This window comes from Sphaeramia orbicularis, chromosome 10 (assembly GCF_902148855.1).
Source record: "Sphaeramia orbicularis chromosome 10, fSphaOr1.1, whole genome shotgun sequence".
Taxonomy (NCBI): Eukaryota; Metazoa; Chordata; class Actinopteri; order Kurtiformes; family Apogonidae; genus Sphaeramia; species Sphaeramia orbicularis.
This window is the reverse complement of record NC_043966.1, coordinates 18,501,694-18,529,569: the sequence shown is the minus strand read 5'-3', so window position 1 is coordinate 18,529,569 and position 27,876 is coordinate 18,501,694. Positions and strand designations below refer to the sequence as shown.

Sequence of the window (27,876 nt, the reverse complement as noted above, 5' to 3'; positions counted from 1 at the left end):
ATTCAGGGGGGAGTTCACTATTTATTTTTCAGCCAATCAGTTTGAGTTCCTCATTATAAAGCTTTCTCTTGGGTGACAAGTCAACACAAGTTCCAGACAAAAGATGAAGGTGGTGTGCCACAATGTCTGAACTACTGTCTGCGTTAGTACTTCTAAGTACAATGTGTGAGTACAGTTTTAATCTGAATAAGCCAGTATCCTGTATAACTGCCAGCATGTCATATATTTTATTATGTTTGTCTCTCTTGTTTTTGCTCAATTTTTCAGCCCTGATTCAAGCTGCAGAAGTTCCTCACCCAATTTCTTCCACTATGGTTAAAATTGGTGACAGCGCGAGTTTTTACTGTCCAGTTACTGATGAAGTTACATATTTTTACTGGTATAAACAGTCTCTCGGACGTCAGATGCAAACAGTGGCTGAAACAGTTTACGGAAACACAAACATTAAAAATCAATTTGAATTCTTACATTTCAATATTACTAGAAATGAGGGTCAGTATATTTTCACCATTAGAAAGATCAGAAAGGAGGATGAAGCAATGTATTTCTGCCAAAGTGGACCTTCACATGGTATGACTCTCCTTAACAGCACATTCATAGCAGTCAATGGTGAGTACATTACTTCATATTATTCTTTTGTAGATGAGTCTGTTTATTATATTGTCCTCAAAAGAGCATGAATTACCATCTCAATACCACTGTTCATCACACAGATCAAACAAATCAGCAGAATTTTATCTCCGTGGAACAAAATCCACCAGCAGCTTCAGTGCAGAGAGGACATTCAGTGAGTCTCCAGTGTTCACTTCTGTCTGAGGACAAAGAAAAGCCAGTCCAGTGTCCAGGTGAACACAATGTGTACTGGTTCAGAGCCGGATCAGGAGGATACGGACCAGGAATCATCTACACTCACAAGAACAAGACTGAAGAACAAGACAAAAGGAAATGCATCTACCGTCTGTCTACAACCGTACAGGACTCGTCTGATTCTGGGACTTACTACTGTGCTGTGGCCACATGTGGACAGATCCTGTTTGGTGGAGGAACTAAAGTGGAGACAGGTACAACTTTAGAGCAGAAATACTGATTATTCAGTTAAGCATATAAAGAATTAGAAACAGAAAAAAAGATATTTAATCAAAGCAAAATGAAGCCAATTATCACTCACTTTATTAATACTGTATATTGCTTTTTGTTTTATACATTACATTAAATCAAATTTACCCAAAAACCTATATGTGTAAACGCTAGATTACATTCGGAGCAGCTGCATCAGGTTATGATTTAGTGTCGTCGCCTGCACAGTTTCATGAAGCAAAGCCCTCTGCTGTCAATACTTTTACTTGAACTTTAATTAACTTTAGTCTTACAAAACCTTAGATCTTGTTCTGAACATATTTCCATATATTACAGAACCAGAAAATGACCCTGTTGTCATTGCACTGGGAGTTTTGTTGGCCTTCTGTGTGACTGTGATCGTCGTTCTGTGTGTCCTTCTTAGTCGAAGTAGAGTTTGTGAACATTGCAAAAGTAGGTTCATCATGCAGCGAACACTTGAATTTCTCTATTTGACAATTTTAGAACTTGCAGTCTTCAACACTGACTCCTGTAATACTGATATTTTTTATGTTTTGTGCTTTTTAACAGATGCCATCAGTCATCTGGATCATGACAGGAGAACTGGGAGTCAATCTGAAGACTTGGTATGTGATCAGTAACGCCAAACATGATACTTTCAACGTCCCACTTCCGGGTTCTATTCCTCTATTCTACAGCGGACCTTACACAAAATTTTCACAACTTCTAACCTGTATCCACTGGACCCTCTCCACTGCTCTATGGGCCACCCACAAACACTGGGCCCCATGAATTTGTTACCTCCCCATCCCCCTTTACGGCGCTCCAGTGCATGGGGATGTTTGTGAATTCTGAGACTGCTGACAGTGTGGTTCAGGTGAACGTTAGTGCCAGTAATGTAGGATAGAGATGTAAGAAAACTGTCACAACCTGCCTGTTATTTCAGTTGGTTGGTTGTCCCCCCCCCGAGGATAAAATTCATTGAGCAGAAGTACGGATGGAAAAACCAGAGGGGGGGGAGGGGATTAACCCCCCCCCCCCATCCCCCCCAACAAATCGCACCCTGACTTTAACACCTGTCTTGCCTTTTGAGAACAAGTGACAAAGTATAAGAAGCAATGAAAACACTACATATGTGTTTATCTGTTGAAGCTGCAGAGATACAGTGAATCTGAGTAACTTTTTGGACAGAGACAGATAGGATGTTGTCACTAGTTGCTTTTCCATTGACCCTCAAATTGTGCAATTATAACTTGCGAATAAAAATTTGCCTAATGGGAAAACAACAATTTCGCCAAACCTCTTATATTTCGATCAAAAGTTTTTTGCGCGGGCAAGAGGTGGTTTATTGGGTGTAGCGCAGTTGGTAAATCATGGAAAACTGTAATGGAAAGACCTTTTGCAGCAACAAGAGTCACATGGATTTTTAAAAAAAAATGGTTGTTGACGAACATTATAACAAGCAAAGAAAAAGAGTTTTAAAAGAAACATGGCAAGGTATATGTGGACACACCAGGAAACCGAATCATTTTTTAATTTAGTACTAGATAGAAGGGTAATATATAACAATAATGAATATATCTGTAAATCAGCACGGTACTTACGTTTGTCATCATGTTTATGGCATAACTTCTCGTGTCATTTTCACAATAATAAATGAACAAATCATCGCATTTGTGATTCAGTGAAAAAATCGGCATTACACACTTCTGTTTTTTTGACATATAGTAAATACTGGTTAAGTTTTGCGCAGATATCCTATGGAAAAGCAACTACTGCCGCGCTACTTGTGGGTTTGTAGCTCTTATAACTAGGTATTTTCACAATCTGATACTTATAAAGTTACCACAACCTGGTTTGCTTGTAAAATTGTCTTTTAAATCAACAAACATGTAGCAAAAAATATTTATTACCTCCGCCAAGGAGGTTATGTTTTTGCCGGCGTTGGTTTGTTTGTCTGTCTGTCTGTCCGTGTGCAAGATAACTCAAAAAGTTATGGACTGATGTGGATGAAAATTTCAGGAAATGTTGATACTGGCACAAGGGACAAATGATTAAATTTTGGTGGGGATCGGGGGGGGACTGATCTGCCTTGGCCGAGGTCTGCGCTCTCCGAGTGCTTTTCTAGTCTTGAAGAGTAGTACATCTCCTGAAACTAAATAATGGTAGTGGATTATCTATCCATTTTCTACCACTTGGTAGTGGAATAATCACTTTAAATTATACCTCAGTTCTTCATTCTAATCAGTTTGATATGTGGGATTTTTATAGGTCTACCTCAACCATGTTGTTACAATAAAGGTATTTTAATATTTTTAGACAGAGCCTTGGAGTTCATTGTTGTTTCTTGTGTAATAAACATGTGCATTTAATAGCATGATTTACAGAAGGTGAAAAAAGTGTTTCTTGGTATTGACTACTGTGGGTCAGAATTATAGTAAAACTCATATATAGTTGAATAACAGTCCAATTATACTGATGTGATGAGGTTTTTCTACCTGGGAAAGCCACAGTTTCCTGCTTTACTATTTATATATAACCTCCCTCCCCTTCTTAACTTCATCCACTGATGCTGTTTCCACATAACCATGGTCCTAAAGCTTTCTTGTTTTATTTAATTTCAGTCCTAATCTCTCAACCTTAATCTCTTTAACATTTGTAAATGTCAAACATGTTATTGTATATTGACAGGATGGTGGAGCCGTGGATGTCAACTATTCAACGCTGACTTTCTCTGCAAGAACGAAACAAGGAAATCAAAAGAAGCGAGAGCAGGACTGTGTGTACTCTGCTGTCAGAGATTACCACACCCACCCAAACCAATCTGCTCTCTGACCTCAAGTATATCGATGAATTTATAGCTTGATGTTTGTCTGCACAAGTTTAATTACCTGTGTTATGCTGAAGTAAAAATAAACAGTTCTTGGTGTTTTATGTTTGTGGTTTTCCTGTAATTGTTGCATTTCCTTTTTATGGTATTTTCTAGACATAGAAGGAAGATTATTTACTCATGAGTTACTTAAAAATATCATCATAAATGTGGTGAAACCTGGGTTCTTTTTTTTTTTTTTTTTTTTTTTTAACAGTAGACCCAATATGACTGCATGTTTATTTGTATTGTGCTTTACTTTCTCTTACTGTTCTTCTACTGTTCTTACACCCACTACTACATTTAAAAACTCCATGTAGATGAGCTTTAGTGTCCCTGTTATGTTATCTGGTTGTTGTACCCTTTAATCCAGGCACACTGATTTCAGGTATGGATTTTATGGTCATTTACATACTGTTACTAAATCAATAAACATGAAACATGCGTATATTCACCATATTCTGAATGTATTTATGTGCAGATTTATTTCCACAATTTCTGTCACTAAATCAGATTCATACATGATAATACAACAGATCGAATTTTTGATCAGTACAAATGATAGACCAATGCATACATTTGTCATAAATAACACTGTAAATATGTAGATAAAGTAGAATAAAATACACTTGTTACAGAAAAGTAGCGGAGAGCAGAAAGCCAGCAGCTGATGGCTTGGATGGCCTTTTCATGGTGATAAATTCTGTAACCTGTACCTGGATAATGTACTTGACACTTGAGGCTGTCATTCACATCTGCTCTGTCTCTGTGGCCGTTTCTCAATATCAAGAACACAGAGTATGATCTTGTGAACTCTGCAAGTACGGTCTTGGTAAGAACGGTCAGAGAACAGACTTCCTAAGAACATAAGTCTGTCTGTATTTGGAACAGCTGGTACTTGTAAATTTTCCTCCCTGTCTCTGCTGTATTTCTGTCATCTGCTCCATAACTCATTTCCCTTGAATCACCACAATGTCACTCAATTTGATTTCAATACATTTGTACTAGTATTTACATGTCATTTATACATTTGTAAATTTTTCAAAACTGTAATACATTCATGAACCAAGCCTGACGGGACCCACCGTGTCAGACCTGGTTTGGACATGAATTTAGGAGTGCTGTTCAGGTTTGGGTCAGGTTCAGACACAACCATTGAACACCAACATTGTGTGTGTCAGGTGAGGATGTGAGCCATGTGTCAAGGGACGATATGAGTCTCTAGACGATGTCTACACATGCGCGACTCACATCGTCCACAGACTCACATCGTTCCTTGACAGTCACCAACCAGTGCATCCTTAGTTTAAGACGGCTGACAAGAACAACATCGGGGTTTTCTATGCCGTCTTGGTTTATGCGAACTTTCAAATGGAACTGTACTTGGGCCGTGACTGATGACATTTCATGAGAATGTTAGAACGGAAGAACAGACAACAATGTGTATTGAGAAACGGCCTATCTCTTGCTCACACACACACATGTCATGTGACTGAGCAGTGCACACCAGGTCAGGGAGAGCTCACCTGAGAAATTACAGGAGGGGTTGTTTTGTTTTTTCTTTTTTTCCTCATTTCTTTATTTTTAAGACAGAACATGAGAAATGATCACGTCATCAGTACTATTATTTATTTAATTACTATTATTTATTTATTTATTTTTTGGGCCTACCAGTGGCGCCCCCTCCAGTGGTTGCCACCCTAGGCAACTGCCTATATGACCTATGTCAGGAGCCGGCCCTGCACAAAGTTTCCTCTTGAAAAACTGGAGTGATTTATCGACGTCATAGGAGTGTACTGTCTGTAAGTGTGTCTTCCTTATATTAGATTTCATACTGTCCACTGCCAGAGTTTTGAGACACAACACACAGAGTGGTCATTCTTTCTTCATCTCCTACCACATTTGCTGTGAATCGTAGCTCATTGTGTTATTAATTTTGGAAATGTTACAAGTTTTTCTCTTTCCCCTATTAGATACTTGTCCATTCTCCAAATATACACACTTTGTCTAGTTAAGTGACAAATCACCATGGCAGTGGTTCTGTATGTTGTACGTCCCTAAAATGAGTTTTGGGTGCTCTGATGCCAAAACATTAGTTCCACTTGTTATGTCTTCTGACCAGAAGAAAAATAAAACAAAAAACTCAGGGTTTAAAGCTATACCGTATGATGTGGCATTTTTACACTTTTCTTTTGTCATCTTAAAATGCTCCTAATAAGCGTGTTAAACTAAAATGTAAAAGAAGTCCACCAGGTATTGAAACTCAAAAATGTTTAATTCTCGTATATTTCTGATAAAAGTCTGACCAATCATTTTAGTCGGTCCGAATAAAATAATTGGCCGAACCTGGCTGAGCCTCCTGTCAATCATCCATTACGGCCATCCAGCATCCAATCCATTATCGCCGTCTCACATCCGATATGTGTCCCTCTGAATCTGACGCTTCTCCTGTCACTGACCACAGTCTTTCTAGAATGTGTATGGATAGAACTCAAATGCTCATGTGGAAGGGAAAAAAACTGATTTATGAACAGAAACAACAACTAAGGAGAACAAACAGGAGTCTGATGAATAAAGGATGGAGATAAAAGTCCGGAAGTCGGATGTACTGGACTGAACAGGTCTGCATAAAGCTCAGCTTTTATGACCGTGGGACTCATACAGGCACATGTACATAGTGTCACCCAGTGTATGATTATGTAGGATGATAAATGTATGGACTATGAAACCTCAAATGTCCACGGAAAAATTCACGGAGGCCACGTGTTCACAGTGCGCGCGCCTGTCGCCTGGGCATCTCATGTCCGTGGTGCAGTGAAGACACTGACCCAGTGCTGCACAGACCACACCCTTAAATACAGGGTCTACTGATGGAACAGGGGCCGCGGGCCCGCGGCAGGTGGATGATGCATCTGATTACTGAGGGAGGGGTCTGCGGACACACCGAAGTGGACCGGACCTGCCCCTCCGCTTCCTCCGCACGCATCAGGAGAGAGGAGGCGAGCATCAGAGCTCAGGCAAGGGGAAGTGGGCGGGGCTTTGGAGGGAGGCGGGTTGTTCATGTTCAAACTTTTTCTAAGTGCTGTGAGAAATGCCACATCGGTAGGTATAGCTTTAAGAAATGCTGGACTAACTCCAATCAGCTAAAAGGCCACAGACAGTTTAGAATAAAAATGTCTATTTGAAATGCTCTTTTCACACCAGAGAGCATAATGTCCATCACAAACATAAGAGACATGATCTCACATAGGGACAAATAAAATGGTAAGGACAGTGAAGAATATTTATTAATAATAAAATGTATAAAATTAGACATTTAAGTGATCCAGCAAAAAATTCAAGGATTAGGATAATCACCTGTCATGAATGGCTCGAAAGCTACTTGGGTGATAGGGAGCAGTATGTGCACATGAATGATGTAGACTCCGACCCACTCAAAATAACTCATGGAGTCCCCCAGGGTTCTGTTCTGGCTCCCAAACTTTTTATCCTATACATAAATGGTATCTGTGACATGCTGCCACTGCTTAAGTGTGTGTTATTTGCTGACAATACAAGTCTACATAGCGCTGTAAAAGATCTTGGGCAGCTTTTGTGTGCAGTGGAAAAGGAATTAGAGACCCTCAAGAAGTGGTTTGGTATTAATAAATTATCACTGAATCCATGTAAAACAAAACACATTATATTTGGCAATAGGAAAATAAATAGACCTGTCAAACCATTGATAAATGGTGTCGAAATCAAGCAAGTTAATGAGCATAAATTCTTGGGAACCACTACAGTCAATGAACTCAGCTGGAAACCACATATAGATGATATAAAAACAAAAGTCTCAAATACCATTGCAATACTACATAAAATGAAGTACACACTGAACAAAAACTTACTTCACATACTGTACTGCTCCCTCATACTTCCATACCTCACATACTGTGTGGACGTATGGGGAAACATACTAAACAATCATCAAACCAATATGCACCCTGCAAAGGAAAGCCATTAGGATTATATATCAGAAGGATTACTTTGCACCAACCAATCCACTTTTCGTCAGTACAAGTATGCTGAAATTATAAGATCTGACTAACCTCCACACTGCTGTATTCATCTACAAGGTACACAACAACCTACTTCCACCCTGCACACAGGAGCTGTTCTCAGTCAGAGAGTCCCAGTACAACCTTAGGGGTACCTGTATGTTCAAGAAAACAAAGGCAAGGACCAACACAAAAGGCAAATGCATATCTGTAACTGGAGTAAAATTATGGAACAACCTTGATAAAGAATTAAAAACATGCACATCAGTCACCACATTTTAAAGGATGTTCAAAACTAAGGTTTTCAATAAGTATAAAATATCTGGATAAACTAAGCCAATTATCAGTATGAATCTCAGATTTTGCTTAGATTATATTATTTATCTATATTATTGTTTCAAACTGCACCATCTTGTTATCTTGTTTTGTTTCTGCAACTTTCCTTTTTGTAAAGAGGGTAGGCATAAAAAAGCTGTTGCTTCTGCCTACATCTTTCCGCCCATGTTAAATATAGAAATCCAAACTGTACGCATGTATATACCATGTTTTGTTAAATGGATGAATAAATTACTCACTTACTTACTTGTCAAGGATATAAATAGGCTAATGACCTGGAATATCCAGTGATACAAATGCTCTAATTTATAAAATGTATATTGTATAGCAACAGTCATCCCTCACTATATTCAGGGGGGAGTTCACAATCTATTTTTCAGCCAATCAGTTTGAGTTCCTCATCATAAAGCTTTCTTTTGAGTGACAAGTCATCACTTGTTCCAGACAAAAGACGAAGGTGGTATGCCACAATGTCTGAACTACTGTCTGCATTAGTTCTTCTGAGTACAGTGTGTGAGTACAGTTTTAATCTGAATAAGCCAAACAATAACTTCTGAAAATTTATGAAACAGTTTGAATACTTTATGTTCAGCAATGTATGTAATATCCTGCATAACTACCAGCATGTCATATATTTTATTATGTTTGTCTCTTGTTTTTGCTCATTTTTTCAGCCCTGATTCAAGCTGCAGAATTTCCTCGCCCGATTTCTTCCACTATGGTTAAATTTGGTGACAACACTAGTTTTTACTGTCCAGTTACGTATGGACATGCATATTATTACTGGTATAAACAGCCTCTTGGACGTCAGATACAAACAGTGGCTGGAAGAGTTTATGCCGAAATAAGAATGGAAAATCAATTTAAATCCACACGTTTCAATATTACTGAAAACAAGGGTCAGTATGTTTTCACCATTAGAAACATCAGAAAGGAGGATGAAGCAATGTATTTCTGCCAAAATGGACCTGCACATGGACTAACTTTCATGAACAGCACATTCATAGCAGTCAATGGTAAGTACATTACTTCATATTATTATTTTGTAGATGAGTCTGTATATTATATTGTCCACAAAAGAGCATAAATTACCATCTCAAAACCACTGTTCATCACACAGATCAAACCAATCAGCAGAAGTTCATCTCCATGGAGCAGACTCCACCAGCAGCTTCAGTGCAGAGAGGACATTCAGTGAGTCTCCAGTGTTCACTTCTATCTGACAATAAAGAAAACCCAGTTCAGTGTCCAGATGAACACAATGTGTACTGGTTCAGAGCCGCATCAGGAGGATACGGACCAGGAATCATTTACACTCACAAGAACAAGACTGAAGAACCGGACAAAAGGAAATGCATCTACCGTGTGTCTAAAACTGTACAGGATTTGTCTGATTCTGGGACTTACTACTGTGCTGTGGCCACATGTGGACAGATCCTGTTTGGTGGAGGAACTAAAGTGGAGACAGGTACGACTTTAGAGGAGAAATATTGATCAGTTAAGCATATGAAAAATTAGAAACAGAAAAAAAAGATATTTAATCAAAGCAAAATGAAGCCAATTATCACCCACTTTATTAACCCATAAAGACCCAAACCTCCACTGGTGACCGAAAACATTTACTGTTCTCGAATGTTTTAATATCTGTTGATCCACTAATCTTATCAAAATATGGAAATAATTGGTGTAAAATGCAGTTTGTCATGTTTTCATGGTCATCACATATGACCCATTTGGACGTTCAGAGGCTCCGTAGTGAACGTGGAAACACAGTCATTTTCTACAGCATTGATTCACCAGTAAAACCCATGGAGTTGGATCAATGACAGTGGATGGAGACACTTGGTTTATAGGTTCAGTTAATGGTAGATTTGCTGAAAAAAATCACTTTTCCTTTAGTTTTCTGTTTTGATATATTAACCTGTGAAATTTACTCTGAGTTTTCATGAACATCTAAATTAAATATGGGAATTTAAATATAAGAAAATACATAATTTACAGTGAAAAATGCAAAATATAGAAGATAATACTATAATATATTGTAATAAATTGCTTGAGAAAGGTTAAATAAAGGGGAAAATCCATTTGGGAAGTGCCACAAAAGTAGCACTGGGTCTTTATGGGTTAATACTCTATATTGCTTGTTGTTTAAAACGGACAATTTACCCAAAAACCTATGTGTGTAAACCCTGGATTACACTCAAAGCAGCTGCATAGTTTCATGAAGCAAAGTCTTCTGCTGTCTGATTTTTTTTATTTATTTTTTTTTACTTGCTAATTTAATAATATAATTTATTTTTATGCTCATACCAGATACATAGGCTATGTTGGTAGCTTTTTTTGTCTGTTTTAATTGTTTTCACTGTGATAATGTTCCAGTAGTGAATATTCATGGTTGTGGTGACAGAAGTTGTTTAAGTTGTTGACAATGCAGTCATCTTTGATATTACTTTGCATCAGTATTTTGATGTCGTGTTTGTTATTAATGTTGATATATTGCTTTTTTGTAAATGGAAAAATGCACAAGGTGTTTGTGAAAACTGACCAGATTCTTTAATCTGACATGCACTGTATAGAGTGGTTGCATTCAGCTCTGGTAGACACAACATTGTTATTACACAACACAGTTATCCCCAGTGGAATCCAGGTCTTATCCACCAACAAATGTCCATAGAAAGAAGCAGTCAGTACTATTAATTGAACTTAAGTTAACTTTAGTCTTACAGCTTTTCCAACTGCTCATGCTTTTCAAATTACAGGTAAATAAACCAAAACATCTGTAAATCCTCTCATTCAGATGAGCATGTTGAGTGTTTCTGAATATCTTTTATATTACAGATATGCCAGAACCAGAAAAGGACCCTGTTGTCATTGCACTTGGAGTTTTGTTGGCCTTCTGTGCGACTGTGATTGCCATTCTGTGTGTCCTTCTCCGTCGAAGTAGAGTTTGTAAACATTGCAAAAGTAGGTCATTATACAGCAAACACTTAAATTTTTGTATTTAACAATTTTAGAACTTGCAGTCTTCAACACTGACTCCTGTAATACTGATATTTTTACGTTTTGTACTATTTATTAACAGATGCCATCAGTCATCTGGATCATGACAAGAGAACTGGGTTTCAGTCTGAAGACTTGGTACGTGATCAATAACACTAAATGGGCCATCACTTTAATAACATGTCTTGTCGTTTGAGAACAAGTGACAAAGTATAAGGAGCAATGAAAACACTACATATAGATAGATCGAATGTGGTCACTGTCACTACTTGTGGGTTTGTCATTCTTATTTCACAATCTGATACTTATAAAGTTACTACAAACTGGTTTGCTTGTAAAATTGTCTTTTAAATCAACAAACATGTCGTAAAAGGTATTTTAAAAGATTGCCACTGAGTAATAAAGGCATTTTATTTTTACACAAATCCTACAGTGTGCCTTGCAATATTTTTTTGAAATCATGCATGTTTTAGCGGATTTTTTTGACTCCAAATGTAGCAAAAAATGTTTATCTTGAAGAGTAGTCCGTCTCCTTAAACTAATTAATAGTGGTGGAAAAATCAATTTGTATTATACCTTAGTTCTTCATTATAATCAGTTAGATAATTGTGATTTTTATAGGTCTAACTAGACCATGCTGTTACAATAAAGGTATTTTAATATTTTTAGACAGAGCCTTGAAGTTCATTGTCGTTTCTTGTGTAATAAACATATGCATTTAATAACATGATTTACAGAAGGTGAAAAAAGTACTTCTTACTATTGAATACTGAGGGTAAGAATTATAGTAAAACTCATATATAGTTGAAAAACAGTCCAATTATACTGATGTGATGAGGTTTTTCTTCCTGGCAAAGCCACAATTTCCTGCTTTACTATTTATATATAACCTCCCTCCCCTTCTTTACTTCGTCCACTGATGCTGCTGTCACATATCCATGGTCCTAAAGCTTTTCTTGTTGTTTTATTTTTTTTTTCTTGTTGTTTTTAGTCTCTTTAACATTTGTATATGTCAAACATGTTACTGTATATTGACAGGATGGTGGAGCCGTGGATGTCAACTATTCAACGCTAACTTTCTCTGCAAGAACGAAACAAGGAAATCAAAAGAAGCAAGAGCAGGACTGTGTGTACTCTGCTGTCAGATATTACCACACCCACCCAAACTAATCTGCTCTCTGACCTCCAGTATATCGCTGAATTTATAGCTTGATGTTAGTCTGCACAAGTTTAATATCTGTGTTATACTGCAGTAAAAATAAACAGTTCTTGGTGTTTTATGTTTGTGGTTTTCCTGTAATTGTTGCATTTCCTTTTTTTCTATTTTGTGTTTTCTAGACATAGAAGGAAGATTACTTACTCATGAGTTACTTAAGAATATCAACGTAAATGTGGAGAAACCTGGGTTCTTTTTTACAGTAGACTCAATATAACTGCATGTTTATTTGTATTGTGCTTTACTTTCTCTTACTGTTCTTGCACCCACTACTGCATTTAAAAACTGCATGTAGATGAGCTTTAGTGTCCCTGTTACGTTATTTGGTTGTTGGACCCCTTAATCCATAGGTGTCAAACTCCGGTCCTCGAGGGCCAGTATCCTGCATGTTTCAGATATTTCCCTCTTCAAACACACCTGGTTTAATTAACGATCAGCTCATCAACAGCCTCTGCAGAAGCCTGATAACGATGGAATGGCCTCCAGGTGTGATGGAAGAGGGAAATATCTAAAACATGCAGGATACCGGCCCTAGAGGACCTGAGTTTGACACCCCTGTCTTAATCCATTCACACTGATGTCAGGTACGGATTTTATGGTCATTTACATACTGTTACTAAATCAATAAACATATGAACCATGCATATATTCACCATATTCTGAATGTATTTATTTGCAGATTTATTTCCACAATTTCTGTCACTAAATCAGATTCATACATGATAGTACAACAGATTGAATTTTTGATTTGTACAAATGATAGACCAGTGCATACTTTTGTTATTAATAACATAGTAAATATGTAGATAAAGTAAAATAAAATACACTTGTTACAGAAAAGTAGCAGAAATCAGGAAGCTGGCAACATAGGGAGCAGATACATGATGATTTTAGTGAATAAAATTTTACTTTTACAGCCAAAAAGAAGAAAAAAAAAAAAAATACAATCCATGAGTAACATCTGGATGGAACTGATGTGTGTGAATGGATTTAATTTAATATTCCATAGACATTAAGTATGGAATTAGTAAATCTAATCCCATGTACTTTCTGTCTAGAATGGTTTCACCCAGGGGTAAGGACATCAGCCCCACGATGAAGCCTATGCAGAGGAATATCAAGGTTGTAATACCACTGATGTCCACTGGGGTTAGCTCCCATTGGCTCATCTTTTATATTCGATAAGTGACCTGGTGGTCTATGAGGGTTGGATTTCTGCCACGATGGGCTTTCACAGTTTCATTTGATGTAATATATCCCAGTTTTTTCTGACAGATTGATGAACTATAGTTATGGTTAGACTATATCATAAACTTTTGCTTTTTCGTGCATGGCGTCATCCCACCTCTGATCCACCCATTTAGTCCAAATATGGTCACTTCGTTTGACGGCAAAATCACAAACAACTGGCTTAAAAATGGCAGTTCAGAAATCAATGGGTGACGTCACGGTCCCTCTGTCCATTAATTATATACAGTCTGTGATTTGTCTTTGCTGTCCACTACCCATTTGGTGTGTTTGTGCGCTGACATAAAATCTGGTCTTTGAGTGTCACATGGAGCAGTGAGATTCGGATGAAAAGGTGTTTTCGTTTTGCCTGAGTTAACAAATCTGTGGGCTGTTTCATGAATGACTTACTCCACCTTTACAAATATGCTAACTGGGAATGTATCATCTATATATCACATCATATAGACACCATATATCACCCACTAACCTCATACAACTCATGCTTTAACTGTTATCAGAACATGAACTGATTCCATACAGATTGGTTAAATTCCTAATCCAGTCCAAAAGTCTTGATAGCAGCGTAGATCTTCTGTCTTTCTGTAAATTTTCCATTCTTTCCTCCCTTGCTGTCAGTTTTCACCACAGTAAAGACGGCAGCAGAGTAAGCCCCAGTATCCTCACATCTCTAAGAAATAGAAGAATATAATTATTAAGAATATTATTAAGAATAATATAATTAATGATGCATCATTACTTTTCAATGGAGTTACTCCTTTACATTAATTACCTTGTGCCCATGGCTTACTTTGTCCAGGGAAACAGCACCTTCATATGGAAAAATATCTACATTATTATAGGAAATACGTTCTTCTTTGACAGAAACAGAAATATGAATTTGTTTTACCATTGTGACTGTTGTTCTTGTCTTTTATGATGGTGCAAATGTAGAAGGTTATAACACTCAGACATAATGCCAGGACTGCACACAGCAGAACAAACATTATATTTTCCTTCTGTGACCGTAGGCTGGTTTCTGAAACAGTACAACATGAGAAAAAGAAGGTGTCAGAGAGTAAAATTGAATTATAGTTAAATAATATTTCACGTGTTCACCTTCATTTATTTCAAATAACAACTTAAATCAAACTGACCTTGACTGTCCACTTCTGTTCCATTTATAACAAATAGAGATGATGGTGTTTTCCCTATGAATTAAAAAAAAAAAACAAATCTTAAGAAATTATTTAGACATAGTTCAAAAGTGTTTGAAAAGTGTTCTGAAAAGTAAATCGATGCCTCTAGATAAGAAATGTCCTAAAGTCAGTTATAAGTGGATATAGTGGTTGTAAAAATATTGGGTAAATATGACATACTTACCTTTAAATGTCAAATAAGTTCCACTCCAAGTTTTCATGTCATAATCCAAGATCGCACAGTGATACATTCCCTCGTCTTCTGGAATTGTCGTCAGAATAGTCAGATTGATAAACTTATCATCCATTTGTATTTCCATTCGAGACTCAGAAAATTCTTTGTTATAAACCGGTTCTATACTTTTCTGCATTTGTGCGATTAATTTCAGAGTATCACCCATTCTCTGTTTGTACCAGATGATTCGTGGAAACATGACTGTACTGTCCAGTGAAACACATGTAAAGGTTACAGGTTCACCAATGTGAACACTGATCACTGGAACCAGAGTATCTAAATTAAAACAAAAACATTGTCAGTTTATTAAACACAGCTTGGACACTATTAGTAGTAAAGCATGAACTAAAAGTCATCCATGCAGATTTTTATCACTATTTCAATGAGAAAGTACTTAAATAAACATCAAACAGTACTTACAGACCCGATGAAGGAGAAGCAGTGTAATGCATAAGACAATCATGTTGAAAATGTTATTTTTAGGAAAGCTGTTGCTTTTTCAGCGAGTGAAGGAGGTGGCATTAAGGTCGCACTGTCAAAAGCGTCTGATTGGTTATTACATAATATGCTGCATTTCCTGTCACACTAGTCTTGGTTCTGGGAAAAGCAAAAACTATTACTGTCATTGGTTTTCTGAACTGTAGAAATTCTTCAGTATTTGTTCATAAAATTATAACTGTTTATTTACTCTAAAAAGCTCTAACACTGCTGTCATGTTCATATGATAAATGACACATTGCTGCTCTTGTACAAACAGTAACCACTTCACTGCATTTCACTGGCTTTTATCAGAATCAGAATTGTGTTTATTGCCATGTAAGTAAACAGGGTTCCTATTACTAGGAATTTGCTTCAGTGGTTTGATGCATACATAGAACATGGAGTAAAAAGTAACAGAATAAAATAAACAAGTAAGATAGAGAATAAACAAGTAAGACAAAGTTAAAAATATACAATATACAGTGTGGACAAAACTAGGTACATATGTCTGTGGCAGAGACTGACTTTAAATATACAATGTTCTGCATTTGTAAATTAGCACAAATCTACTTACAAATTCACTATGACTATGGGATATGAATTAAGTTTTATTAGACTTCCTTCCAAATACCATGGATGTTTGTGACATTTTCCTCCATTCATTTTCCAAACCTATAGTCCTCAAGAGGGTCATTCAATTCAATTCAATTCAATTCAATTCAATTCAATTTTATTTGTTGAGCCTTATATCACAACAAGGTCGCCTCATCGGGCTTTACAGAATTAGTAGGATATGAAAACAAACAACAGCCAAATAAACAGTAGATGAATGTCCCGGGCATCCCCCGTCCTTAGACCCTCCTTTTTGACACGGAAAAACTTCAAAAATCCAGTGGGAACAGAGAAACCTCGGGGAGAACCACAGTGAAGAAGAGATCTACTCCCATGGACAGACAGACTGTAGATGCACCAGGACTGATGGATGTCCATTTGCAGATGTAGTTCCAGTCTGTAAATATGCAGTCATGGAAGTGCTGAAGCCTGTCCCATCCACCAGGGCACCCATATGCAGACCAGATAACACTTTACTCTCATGTTCACACCTATGGGCAATTAATGAAGGTACTTGTCTTTGGATGGTGGGAAGGAGCTAGAGTATCCACAGATAACCCATGTGAACTCCACACTGGTGCTGTAATCAAACCCAGGATCTTCTTGCTGTGACATGGCAGTGCAAACCACTTTCCTTTTAATCTAACTTATTTTTTGCTATTTAGACTCTGTATTTATTTATTTATTTTTTGTTGATGTGGTATGACTGTTTCTGTGGAGCGGTGACCATATTTTGAATTTCCCCTTGGAGATTAATAAAGTAAATCTATCTATCTATCTATCGATCTATCTATCTGGGGGCTGGAATGGATTAATTATATTTCAGTTAATCTCAATAGGAAAAATTGATTTGTAAAATGAGCAAATCTCAAAATGAGCTTGGTCATGGAATGAATTAACCCTTAAAGACCCAAACATCCAACGGCGACCAAAATAATTCACTGATCTAAACTGTCTAATACCTGTTGATCCACTAATCCTTTCAATTCATGTAAATAATTGGTTTAAAATACAGTTTGTTATCTTTTCATGGTCATCAGATATGACCCATTTGGATGCTCAGAGGCTCCATAGTGAACATGGAAACACTGTGATCTTCTACAATATTGATTCACCAGTAAAATCCATGGAGTTTGACCAATAACAGTGGATTGAGACACTGGGTTTATGTTCAGTTAATGATATATTTTACAGAAAAAAAATATTTTTTTCTTCAGTTTTCTCTTTTTTGAATATAATAACCCCTCAACTTTGATCTGAGCTTGAATAAACATCTACATAATCAGTCCATTCAATGTAGGAAAATACTGGACTTTAACTTAAAAATGCAAAATACAGAGGATAATGTTTGAGTGAATGATGATAAATCACTTAAGAAAGGTTAAAAATAGAGGAAAAATTCATTTAGGAACTTAAACAAAAGCAGCACTGGGTCTTTATGGGTTAAACTTGTACTGTGTGCTACTATTGAAATTGATGTGGACCCTCTAAAAGAGGTCCCCTGTTATTAAGATTTTATGATAAATAGAAGGTGTGAGATAAACCCAAAGATGGACAGATGAGACCGACCACTTAATCACCTCCTAAGCTGCTCTTCTGTAGCTGCTATTTCTGTTTTTTTTAATTTTTATTTTTTTTAAATTTATGTGTCCACAGTACATCTCTGTAAGGCAGGGGTCACCCACCCTGGTCCTTGAGATCTACTATCCTGCATGTTTTAGATGTATCCCTCTTCCAACACACCTGATTCAAATAATAAGCCTCTCATCAAGTTCTGCAGAAGGCTGATAATGACTGTCAGGTGTGCTGGAAGAGGGAAACATCTAAAACATGCAGGATAGTAGCTCTTGAGGACCAGGGTGGGTGACCCCTGCTGTAAGGTGTCCATCAGTATCAGTTCTGTTGGACACAAAGATGATATGAAGTAATTTTGGCGGTCAAAAGTCAGGCTTGCTTTGATTTGTTTGATTGTTCATGATCAGAAATGATGATATACGTAGTTCATGTAACTGAAGCCTAAGATTTAACTGTTAGAGGTAACTTTTACGTATATTAACGTCATGTTTTGACGTTACAGTGTCCAAATATGATTTCAAGAAAAAAAATCGCCACAAATGTAAAGACACAATATGATGTCTATGACAATCAGCTTACAACACAACTTACAAAACACCGATGTATTCAGTAACTTTTAACCTGAGAATATATAGCTTCGTCAGGAAGTTCTCTCTTCTTTCTTCCTCTTGTGGGTTGCTTTACGGTGAAATGCAGTCTTGCATAGTTCAGGTTCTCTTCTTCTTCAGCCTGTGGCACAAATAAAAGATTCCTTATTATCAGCATCACATTTAAAAGGAAAGGCTGTGAATGGTATTAATAAAATCACAAAACATAATTTACTGTACGTTTTGGAATTTACTCTCTCACTTACAATGACATGTTCTGGCTCACTTGCGTTGACATGTCTTTCTTGCAAAGAGGCATTCATGAATCCTAGAGCAACAAACAAGATCATGAATCAATATGAGTCTTTGTTTATTTTTATATTTATTGGATTTTGGAGGGAAGGGTGCAATATATGAACTAGGTGCAATACTTAATTGTGATTATGCTGACTTTAAGATTTTGTGACTGAGTTGTTTTGTGACTGTATTTGTCTGATGTGAATGCAGCAATGAGTAGCACTGTTGTCCAAAACAAATTTCCCACAAAGGACAATAAAGTTTATCCTGATCCTGATTATTAATCTTCGGGAAGACCAGCATATTATGTTTTACAAATGCATAGGATATGTACCTCACAAACCTGAATACTGCATTAAATAGAGTAAAAGTAAATCATACGTAAATAATATTAGTACAATAAATGTCAGTAAAAGCTTATAGATACTTTTACTGATTAAGAGATGAGACACCTCAGTTTATCCATCTCACATAACATAAGTGTGGTAATTTTAGACCAATGTGTAGGTGAATGTCCAAAGCCGTGCATAAAATTAAAATGATTCATTCATTCATTCATTCATCTTCTGAACTTTATCCTCACTAGGGTTGTGGGGGTGCTGGAGACGATCCCCGCTACCTATAGGTTCACACTGGACGAGTCACCAGTTCATCGCAGGGCCGACAAATAGAGACGAACAACCAATCACTGTCACAAAATTAAGATGATAGTGTTAAAAATGTTCCTGCAACCAACACTTACCTTTACATTTTGTGCGTAGTGCTCTGATGTAACAGATAAAAACCATGTTTCCAATCAGAGAAATTGCCAAGATTATTGATATCACCATAATGATGAGTCTAGACGTTATTCTTTCCTCTAAACACCAAAGAACAACATCATCAGATCTTCTTGAAAGAGAAGTATCAGTCATGTGTTACTAAGATTATTTGTGTAACTTCACAAAAACATACCAACTTGTATTTTCGCTCCATTTCCAAATAATATCCGTCCACATGTGGCCACAGCACAGTAATAGTAGGAAGTCCCAGCATCAGATGAGTGGATGGTTTTAGAAAAGTGGTAAAGGCAGCTCTTTGGAGAGGACTGAGTGTCATTGTTACATCCATCTTGCCTGTTTCTTTCAGTGTAAATGACGCCTGGATCAGATTCATGTGATCCGACTCTGACCCAGTAAACACTGTGATCTCCTGGACACGTCTTATTGTCGGAGTCAGACAGAAGTGAACACTGGAGAGACATGGAGTCTCCTGGACGTAATGGATCAGATACTGTCGACCGCTGCACAACAGTGTAGTCTGATGCCGTTTTCCCTATAAATATGCAAAGGGTATAGTTTATATGAAAAGAAATTTAAGAATAGTTTGAATATCAAAGTAAAATAAGATGACATATGTGCCTGTAAGATTTCAAATCTATATTGTAAGTCATACTGTAGAATGAGTATGTCATATCCTCATGACACAGTCAGTTTAATTATAAGAAATATTATGAATATTCACAAAGCTGTACATGAATAAGGTAAATTCAAATTATTGTGAAAAAGTTCCCTACTTACCTTTCAGTGACAAATAGGTCCCACTCCAAGTATTCATTATTATAAAACATTGTATTCCACAGTGATACATTCCCTCATCTTCTGGATTCGTCCTCAAAATCGTTAAATTGCTGAATTTCCCATCAATATGTACAGCTATTCTAGACTCGGAAAAGTCTGGGCTGTACTGGGGTTTTATGTTTGTCTCCACTGATACAATAAATTTCATAGTATTTCCTGCACTCTGCTTGAACCACTGGACTCTTTGATTGTTAACCTCTTTATCGAGTAAAGCACATGTGAAGGTTGCAGGTTCACCAGGTTGAACACTGATCACTGGAATCAGAGTATCTACATTAAAAAGAAACACAGTTTATGAAACAGTGAATAAAAGTTAGTGTAAACATTACTACACTAAGACTCAGCTGTATGAACTACCACACATCAACAGAACTCTGAATTGAGACACAGGAATTAGAAACTATCTAAACAACATCAAGTAGTACTTACATCCCTGTTGAATGAGAAGCAGTGTAACCCACAAGAGAATCATCTTGTCAATGTCATTTGTACAAAACATGTCAGTATTTCAGTGAGTCAAAGGCAGTCACATGGTTATGATAGGTCACACTGTGAACAGCCAATGGTTGGTTAGAACAGCATAAAGCGCATTTCCTACCACAGAGGTCTTGTTCTGTTGTGTGTAAAGTGTATAACCTCTTAATTTTTCCTTAAATCATTTAACGAAATACTATGTTGTCCTGAATTTGAGCATGTGTTTACCATATATAATCTTGTTCATTCTATCACATTTTTTCTTGCATCACTATTGATAGCATATATTTTCCGCTGTTTTACAGTGATGCAAAGTAATTATGTAACCCAGGTCTCCTTACTAATTTTGAAATTGTTTATTTTTTAATTTTCCAAAAATGCAACTGGAAGTATCATTATTGTGATTGTGTTCATTTATCTGTTTTATTTTTTGTGCGTGCCTGCACTATCTGTGTACCTGGAAAGTCACGGTATCGTGAGATTAGAGCGCCAATCAGAGCAGGGCTGAGGCATAAAACGCAGTAGTGGCAACAGGTAGAGGAAGTAAGAGAGAGAGAAGACGGTAGCGTGAGCTGTGGCGTGGATGGCAAACATCGAGTCAGAGCTGGTAAATACCCGCCTGTTTAACCACCTGTCTTCGCTTCATTTACATTCTTGGACAATTCAATGTATGGATGTATTTTCCACCACAGTTATAGAGGTCCATTGAGGACGAGTGAAAGGGAAAAGAAAGGAGAAGCGAACCGAACTCTGGAATTGGTGAGTTGTATTGCTGTTGCCATTAGCCTGTTGCTATTGTCCCTTGTATTTCACGGTGCATTGCTCTGATTGCCGCTGCTATATTTAGCCTTACGTGTATATATGCCTGTAAAATGCATGTAATTGGTGTATTTAAGTGTGCCGCGGTCGCTATTTAGCGGTTGCTGGTTAGCGAACGCTAACTAGCGATTGCCAATTAGTGCTTAGCGTTAGCGCTAGCTTTGTAGCTGCTAGCATTAGCATGCTAAACCGGAAGTGCTATCTGCTAAACCGGAAGTGCTATCCGTAATCGTTAAAACCTGTTTAATGTTCATTATGGACAGAAGTGACCATGCATTAAGAATATTAATTAAGTTTAAAGTGAAATTATGCACTTTTGATTACTTTGGATAAGGAATTTGTGTCAAAACTGGATACAGCTGTAGAATCGTGATTTATTCGTGATTTATTTGAATGTGCTTGATTTAGTTAACCTTATCAAAGAATGAATTTAATTAAAGTCGGCCTTGTGTACGGTGGCCCAGAGGTGCAACAGGTCAAAAAATTATCCACTAGACGAAAAAAATTATCTACTACAAGAAAAAAAAAAAGAGAACAGCCTAAAAAAATTATCCACTATAAGAAAAAAAAAGAGAACAGCCTAAAAAAATTATCCACTAGATGAAAAAAATTATCTACTACAAGAAAAAAAAAGAGAACAGCCTAAAAAAGTTATCCACTAGATGAAAAAAATTATCTACTACAAGAAAAAAAAGAGAACAGCCCAAAATAAAATATCCACTATAAGAAAAAAAAGAGAACAGCCTAAAAAAATTATCCACCAGATGAAAAAAATTATCTACTACAAGAAAAAAAAAAGAGAACAGCCCAAAAAAAAATTATCCACTGTAAGAAAAAATAAGAGAACAGCCTAAAATAAATTATCCACTAGATGAAAAAAAAATCCCCTATAAGAAAAAAAAGAGACCAGCCAAAAAAATTATCCACTATAAGAAAAAAAAGAGAACAGCCTAAAAAAATTATCCACTAGATGAAAAAAATTATCTACTACAAGAAAAAAAAAGAGAACAGCCCAAAAAAAATTATCCACTGTAAGAAAAAAAAAAAGAGAACAGCCTAAAATAAATTATCCACTAGGTGAAAAAAAAAATCCCCTATAAGAAAAAAAAGAGACCAGCCAAAAAAATTATCCACTAAAAGAAAAAAAAAGAGAACAGGCAAAAAAAAATTATCTACTAGCCCAAAAAATTATTCACTATAAGAAAAAAAAAAAAAAAAAAAAAGAACAGGTGAAAAAATTTATCTACTATGAGAAAAAAAAGAGAGCAGCCCAAAAAAATATCCACTATAAGAAAAAAAAAAACATCATCCACCTTTTCAATTACGGGGGCGCTGTTTTATTTTTTTGGGCTGCTCTCTTTTTTTTCTCATAGTAGATAATTTTTTTCACCTGTTCTTTTTTTTCTATAGTGAATAATTTTTTGGGCTAGTAGATAATTTTTTTTTTGCCTGTTCTCTTTTTTTTTTCTTTTAGTGGATAATTTTTTTGGCTGGTCTCTTTTCTTTCTTATAGGGGATTTTTTTTTTCATCTAGTGGATAATTTTTTTTTGGCTGTTCTCTTTTTTTTCTTATAGTGGATGATTTTTTTAGGCTGTTCTCTTTTTTTCTTGCAGTAGATAATTTTTTTTGTCTAGTGGATAATTTTTTTAGGCTGTTCTCTCTTTTTTTTTCCTTATAGTGGATAATTTTTTTGGGCTGTTTTTCTCTTTTTTTTTCTTGCAGTAGATAATTTTTTCATCTCGTGGATAATTTTTTTAGGCTGTTCTCTTTTTTTTTTCTTGTAGTAGATAATTTTTTCATCTCATGGATAATTTTTTTAGGCTGTTCTCTTTTTTTTCTTGTAGTAGATAATTTTTTTCATCTAGTGGATAATTTTTTTAGGCTGTTCTCTTTTTTTTTTCTTGTAGTAGATAATTTTTTTCGTCTAGTGGATAATTTTTTTAGGCTGTTCTCTTTTTTTTTTCTTGTAGTAGATAATTTTTTTCATCTCGTGGATAATTTTTTTAGGCTGTTCTCTTTTTTTTCTTGTAGTAGATAATTTTTTTCATCTAGTGGATAATTTTTTTAGGCTGTTCTCTTTTTTTTTCTTGTAGTAGATAATTTTTTTCGTCTAGTGGATAATTTTTTGGCCTGTTGCACCTCTGGGCCACCGTACTTGTGTTATCCAGGCCAGGTTTTTTCCCAATATTTGAAACCCCGATGGTGAGCTAGGAACAAAAAAAAGAACTTGGATCTGCTGAACTGAATTGATCTGATCTACCAGCGCAGTAGGCCGGAGCCTCTGCTCACTCCTGTGCCACACACACACACACACACACACACACACACACACACACACACACACACACACACTGCCTAGCCCAATTGCCTTATTTAATTTTGGACTCTTGACTTTTTTGGACTCTTGACTACATAGACTATTTTTTTTCCCCTGGATTTTTGGACTTCTGACATTGTGTTTTTTTCCTTTATTGAATGGGAACAATGGAGAGTCAAGTTTGTTCTGGTTGAACTTCAAAGATGAACTACAAATTTCCTACTCAGTCTCTCTTTTAAACCAGCATGAATGAAAATGGGTTAAAAATATGTCTCACAATAAGTTGTGCCTATGGCAGATCTACAGTGTCAGTGTGAAGTTGAGTGGTAATAAAAAGGTCATTGGACAATAAACCCCTGAAACCTGTCGAATCAGAAACATTGGTCGGTAGCTGGTTTTAGCTCTTCCCTCTTTGCAGCTTTAACCTCAGCATTTCCTGTCATTGTCCAGTGTCAGTTCTGAGTAAACAGGTTTTGTTAAAGGTGAAAAAAAAAATGACCTGCATTACTGAGTGTACATGTTCCTTCCACACTGACTTTACAGAGTGTTTTAAGATTATAAAAACAGACTATTCATTTGAGTATTTGCTGCCTCACACATTGTATTGAATCTAAATTGTTAAAGTTTTGCATATGTTCAAACCTTTGAAAACAGCTGAAGAAGGCGTGAAACAAATGGATGTATTTTTACAGAGAACAGCTACGCTGTCTTTCTCTCTGATGTGGGTAGAAACACAAGTAGCAACACATTATTACAACTGACTCTGTTTCTCTTCTGCTGTGGATTTCACACTGTGAACTGAAGAGCAGAGGAGGAGCTGCTTACAATAATCAACTTATGATGTTTGCAAAATGAACAGTTTAACAAAAAAACAAAATCAAAAAAACATTATCTTCATTTTACAGTATACAAAAATAATTAATTTTAACTTGATTGGTAGTCAGTTTGCATTCATTGATTGCAAAGTATGGTTGACTTTATTGACTGTTCACTTATTTTCTAAAGTTAATGTATTCTAGTGATGTAGTCCTTGAGACCGGTCTTGGTCTCAAGACCAATTTGTGGTGTTCTTGGTCTTGTCACGGACTCAGGTAATTTGGTCTCGGTCTTGTCTTGGTCTCACACATAGTGGTGTCGATGGGATTTTGTACAAAAACCGCATCATCACAGAACGGTATCATTATTTACTACGCGCCCTCTTCAAGAAATAAGGACGATACACATTAGTCAGTTTAAATTACATGTAAGATAAAAAAAAGTACAGTTTTATGTGATTTGAAGCATTTCACTTAGCCCCCTTGAACCCCCGCTGGGACTCCAACCCTGGACCTCACTATTGTCTTGCTAGCCCCCCATCTAACATTTGTTAGATCAGTGTTTTCCAACCAGTGTGCTGCAGCACATAAGTGTACCATGAGAAATCATCAGGTGTGTTGTGGAAAATTATCCAGTTTCACCTGACTGGTATGAAATCGAGCAGTTTGATATAGTTACATACGACTGCACCCACCAGTGATCCACTCCACAACAACAGTCTCCTGTTCCCCTTTGTAAAATGAAAGTGAAAGTGAACTGGCACCTCACTAGTGATGTGCGGATTAGCGAGTTACCCATGAACCCTGGGTGTCGGGTTGGGGTGGGGGGATATGCCTCCACTATTATTATACAACGGACCTCAATCTGTTAGATGACGCATCCCTCTCAGCTTTCTTGTTCCAAACGCCCTGCGACAATGTCACACATGCACCCCCGATGTGCCCCAGGTTACATTAGAATTAATAAATGGGTATAGATGATGATGGGGTGTATTAGATGCCTCAAAACACACAGAAAAAATAACTGAACCAAATCTACACAAAGTAATAAAACATGAACTTTGTATTAGGCTGTCAGTTGTGAAAGGGTGGCCCCCGTTATCTTATGTTGCGCAGTAGTAGTAATGGTAGTAGTAGCAGTAAAAAACCAGTGTCTCTGATTATGTACACAATCACATATACTGTGTTTTATGTCTGTCATTTACACTCACCTTCGATTCTTCTGTGGTTTATTCAGCCTCTGCTGTTTAATACAGTCGGTGCACAGTGAGAACCATTGTAATGGTCGGAATTCAGGGTAATGAAGTGGAACTCATACTGATTGGCTGAAAAGCAGTGATGAGTTTTAAAGTAAACTACATCATGTGTGATATATGCTATCATAGGTTACAGTTTGGGGGAGTTTATTTTCTGCTTCTCAGCCAATCAGTTTACATTCCACTTCATAAAGCCTTCATTTGGGTGAGAGGATATCATATGAACCAGACAAAGGGGATGAACCACAATGACTGCACCTCTGACTGCTTTACTACTTCTGAGTGCATTTGGTGAGTACGCTTTTTACCTAATGTAACTGAACATAAACCCCATGTTATTTAATAGTTTGTCATGATGTGTTTTCACTGTTCATTTGTTTTTTCAGCAATGATTTGGACTACAAAAGTGCCTCAAGTGATCTCTGTGACCACGGTGCAACTTGGTGAAAGTGGTATTTTTAACTGTCTTTGTTCTACGGATGATCAGTATTTTTACTTATATAAACAGCCACTTGGACGTCTAATCGAAACCATTGCGACTGGAGTCTATTCTGAAATAACAATCAGTAAACAATTTAACAACTCACGTTTCAGTGTCACTAAAGTGGACGCTCAGTACATTTTCACCATCAGAGGAATAACCAAAGAGGATGAGGCTCTGTATTTCTGTGAAAGTGGAAAAAAATTTCAGCTGAATTTCATGAACAGCACATTCTTAGCTGTGAAAGGTAAAATACATTTCTTTCAATTTCTGATTCATTTTTCATCTAATTTCTATGACACAGATGTATTCAAGGCAACTTTGAAGTGATTTTTTTCCCTCTATATTTAACCTCTCCCAACTGATTTACTGTCGTATTATTCTCTGCATTTTGCCTTTTCTCAGTAAAAATCAGGTATTTGCTTATATTGAATTTATTAATTATGTTGAATGTCAGTACGAGCTCACAGTAAATTCAAAGGTTATTGCATTAAAACAGAAAACTGAAGAAAAAGGGATCTGCATCTACAAGTACAAAACGTGATGGTGTTTCCACTAGAGAGCCTCTGAACGTCCAAAAAAGGGCTCATCTGATGCTGTTGAAAGGCTGAAGCTACATTTTATATGAATTTTTTCAATGTATTGATTTATTCAATGGATTAATGGACTAAAATTATTATTATTATTATTATTATTATTATTATTATTATTAATAATTATTATTATTATTATTATTATTAATAATAATAATAATAATAATTATTATTATTATTATTATTATTATTATTATTATTATTATTATTATATCAGTTTTACATAGCGCTTTTATAAGCACTCGAAGATGCTTTACAATGAACAGTAGATACTTTTGGTTGCTGTAAGAGGCTGTTTTCAGCAGAAATCTTGAATCCTTCTATGTGTTTATCTTATTTGCCTGTAATTACAAATGTAAAATGTCGACTTGAAAAGAAAAAAAATGGAACCTGTTTGTCATGAAATACACAGATCAAACAAATCAGCAGAACTTTATCTCCGTGGAACAGAATCCACCAGCAGCTTCAGTGCAGAGAGGACATTCAGTGAGTCTCCAGTGTTCACTTCTGTCTGAGAACAAACAAAACCCAGTCCAGTGTCCAGGTGAACACAATGTGTACTGGTTCAGAGCCGGATCAGGAGGATACAGACCAGGAGTCATTTACACTCGCAAGAACAAGACTGAAGAAGCAGACAAAAGGAAATGCATCTACCGTCTGTCTAAAACCGTACAGGACTCGTCTGATTCTGGGACTTACTACTGTGCTGTGGCCACATGTGGACAGATCCTGTTTGGTGGAGGAACTAAAGTGG

The 27,876-nt window shown here is 36.5% G+C and overlaps 3 protein-coding genes across 3 annotated transcripts; 1 reads left to right on the top strand and 2 right to left on the bottom strand.

The window, feature by feature from the left end:
* Positions 1–97: 97 nt before the first annotated feature.
* On the top strand, positions 98–24,705 carry LOC115427378 (uncharacterized). The gene is made up of 7 exons (XM_030145914.1): positions 98–165; positions 268–609; positions 714–1,061; positions 1,414–1,530; positions 1,648–1,703; positions 3,769–3,944; positions 24,670–24,705. Exons 1-6 carry the CDS (start codon positions 123–125, stop codon positions 3,910–3,912), a joined length of 1,050 nt encoding a protein of 349 aa, XP_030001774.1. The 5' UTR covers positions 98–122; the 3' UTR covers positions 3,913–3,944; positions 24,670–24,705.
* Positions 13,399–15,438, bottom strand: LOC115427384 (uncharacterized). The gene is made up of 5 exons (XM_030145922.1): positions 15,146–15,438; positions 14,920–14,973; positions 14,673–14,801; positions 14,556–14,593; positions 13,399–14,453 (listed from the first exon to the last, which is right to left on the bottom strand). Exons 1-5 carry the CDS (start codon positions 15,393–15,395, stop codon positions 14,319–14,321), a joined length of 606 nt encoding a protein of 201 aa, XP_030001782.1. The 5' UTR covers positions 15,396–15,438; the 3' UTR covers positions 13,399–14,318.
* LOC115426806 (uncharacterized) lies at positions 18,588–20,838 on the bottom strand. The gene is made up of 6 exons (XM_030145039.1): positions 20,796–20,838; positions 20,307–20,636; positions 19,702–20,061; positions 19,490–19,606; positions 18,713–18,778; positions 18,588–18,592 (listed from the first exon to the last, which is right to left on the bottom strand). The coding sequence occupies exons 1-6, from the start codon at positions 20,836–20,838 to the stop codon at positions 18,588–18,590; spliced, it is 921 nt and encodes a 306-aa protein (XP_030000899.1).
* Positions 24,706–27,876: the final 3,171 nt, after the last annotated feature.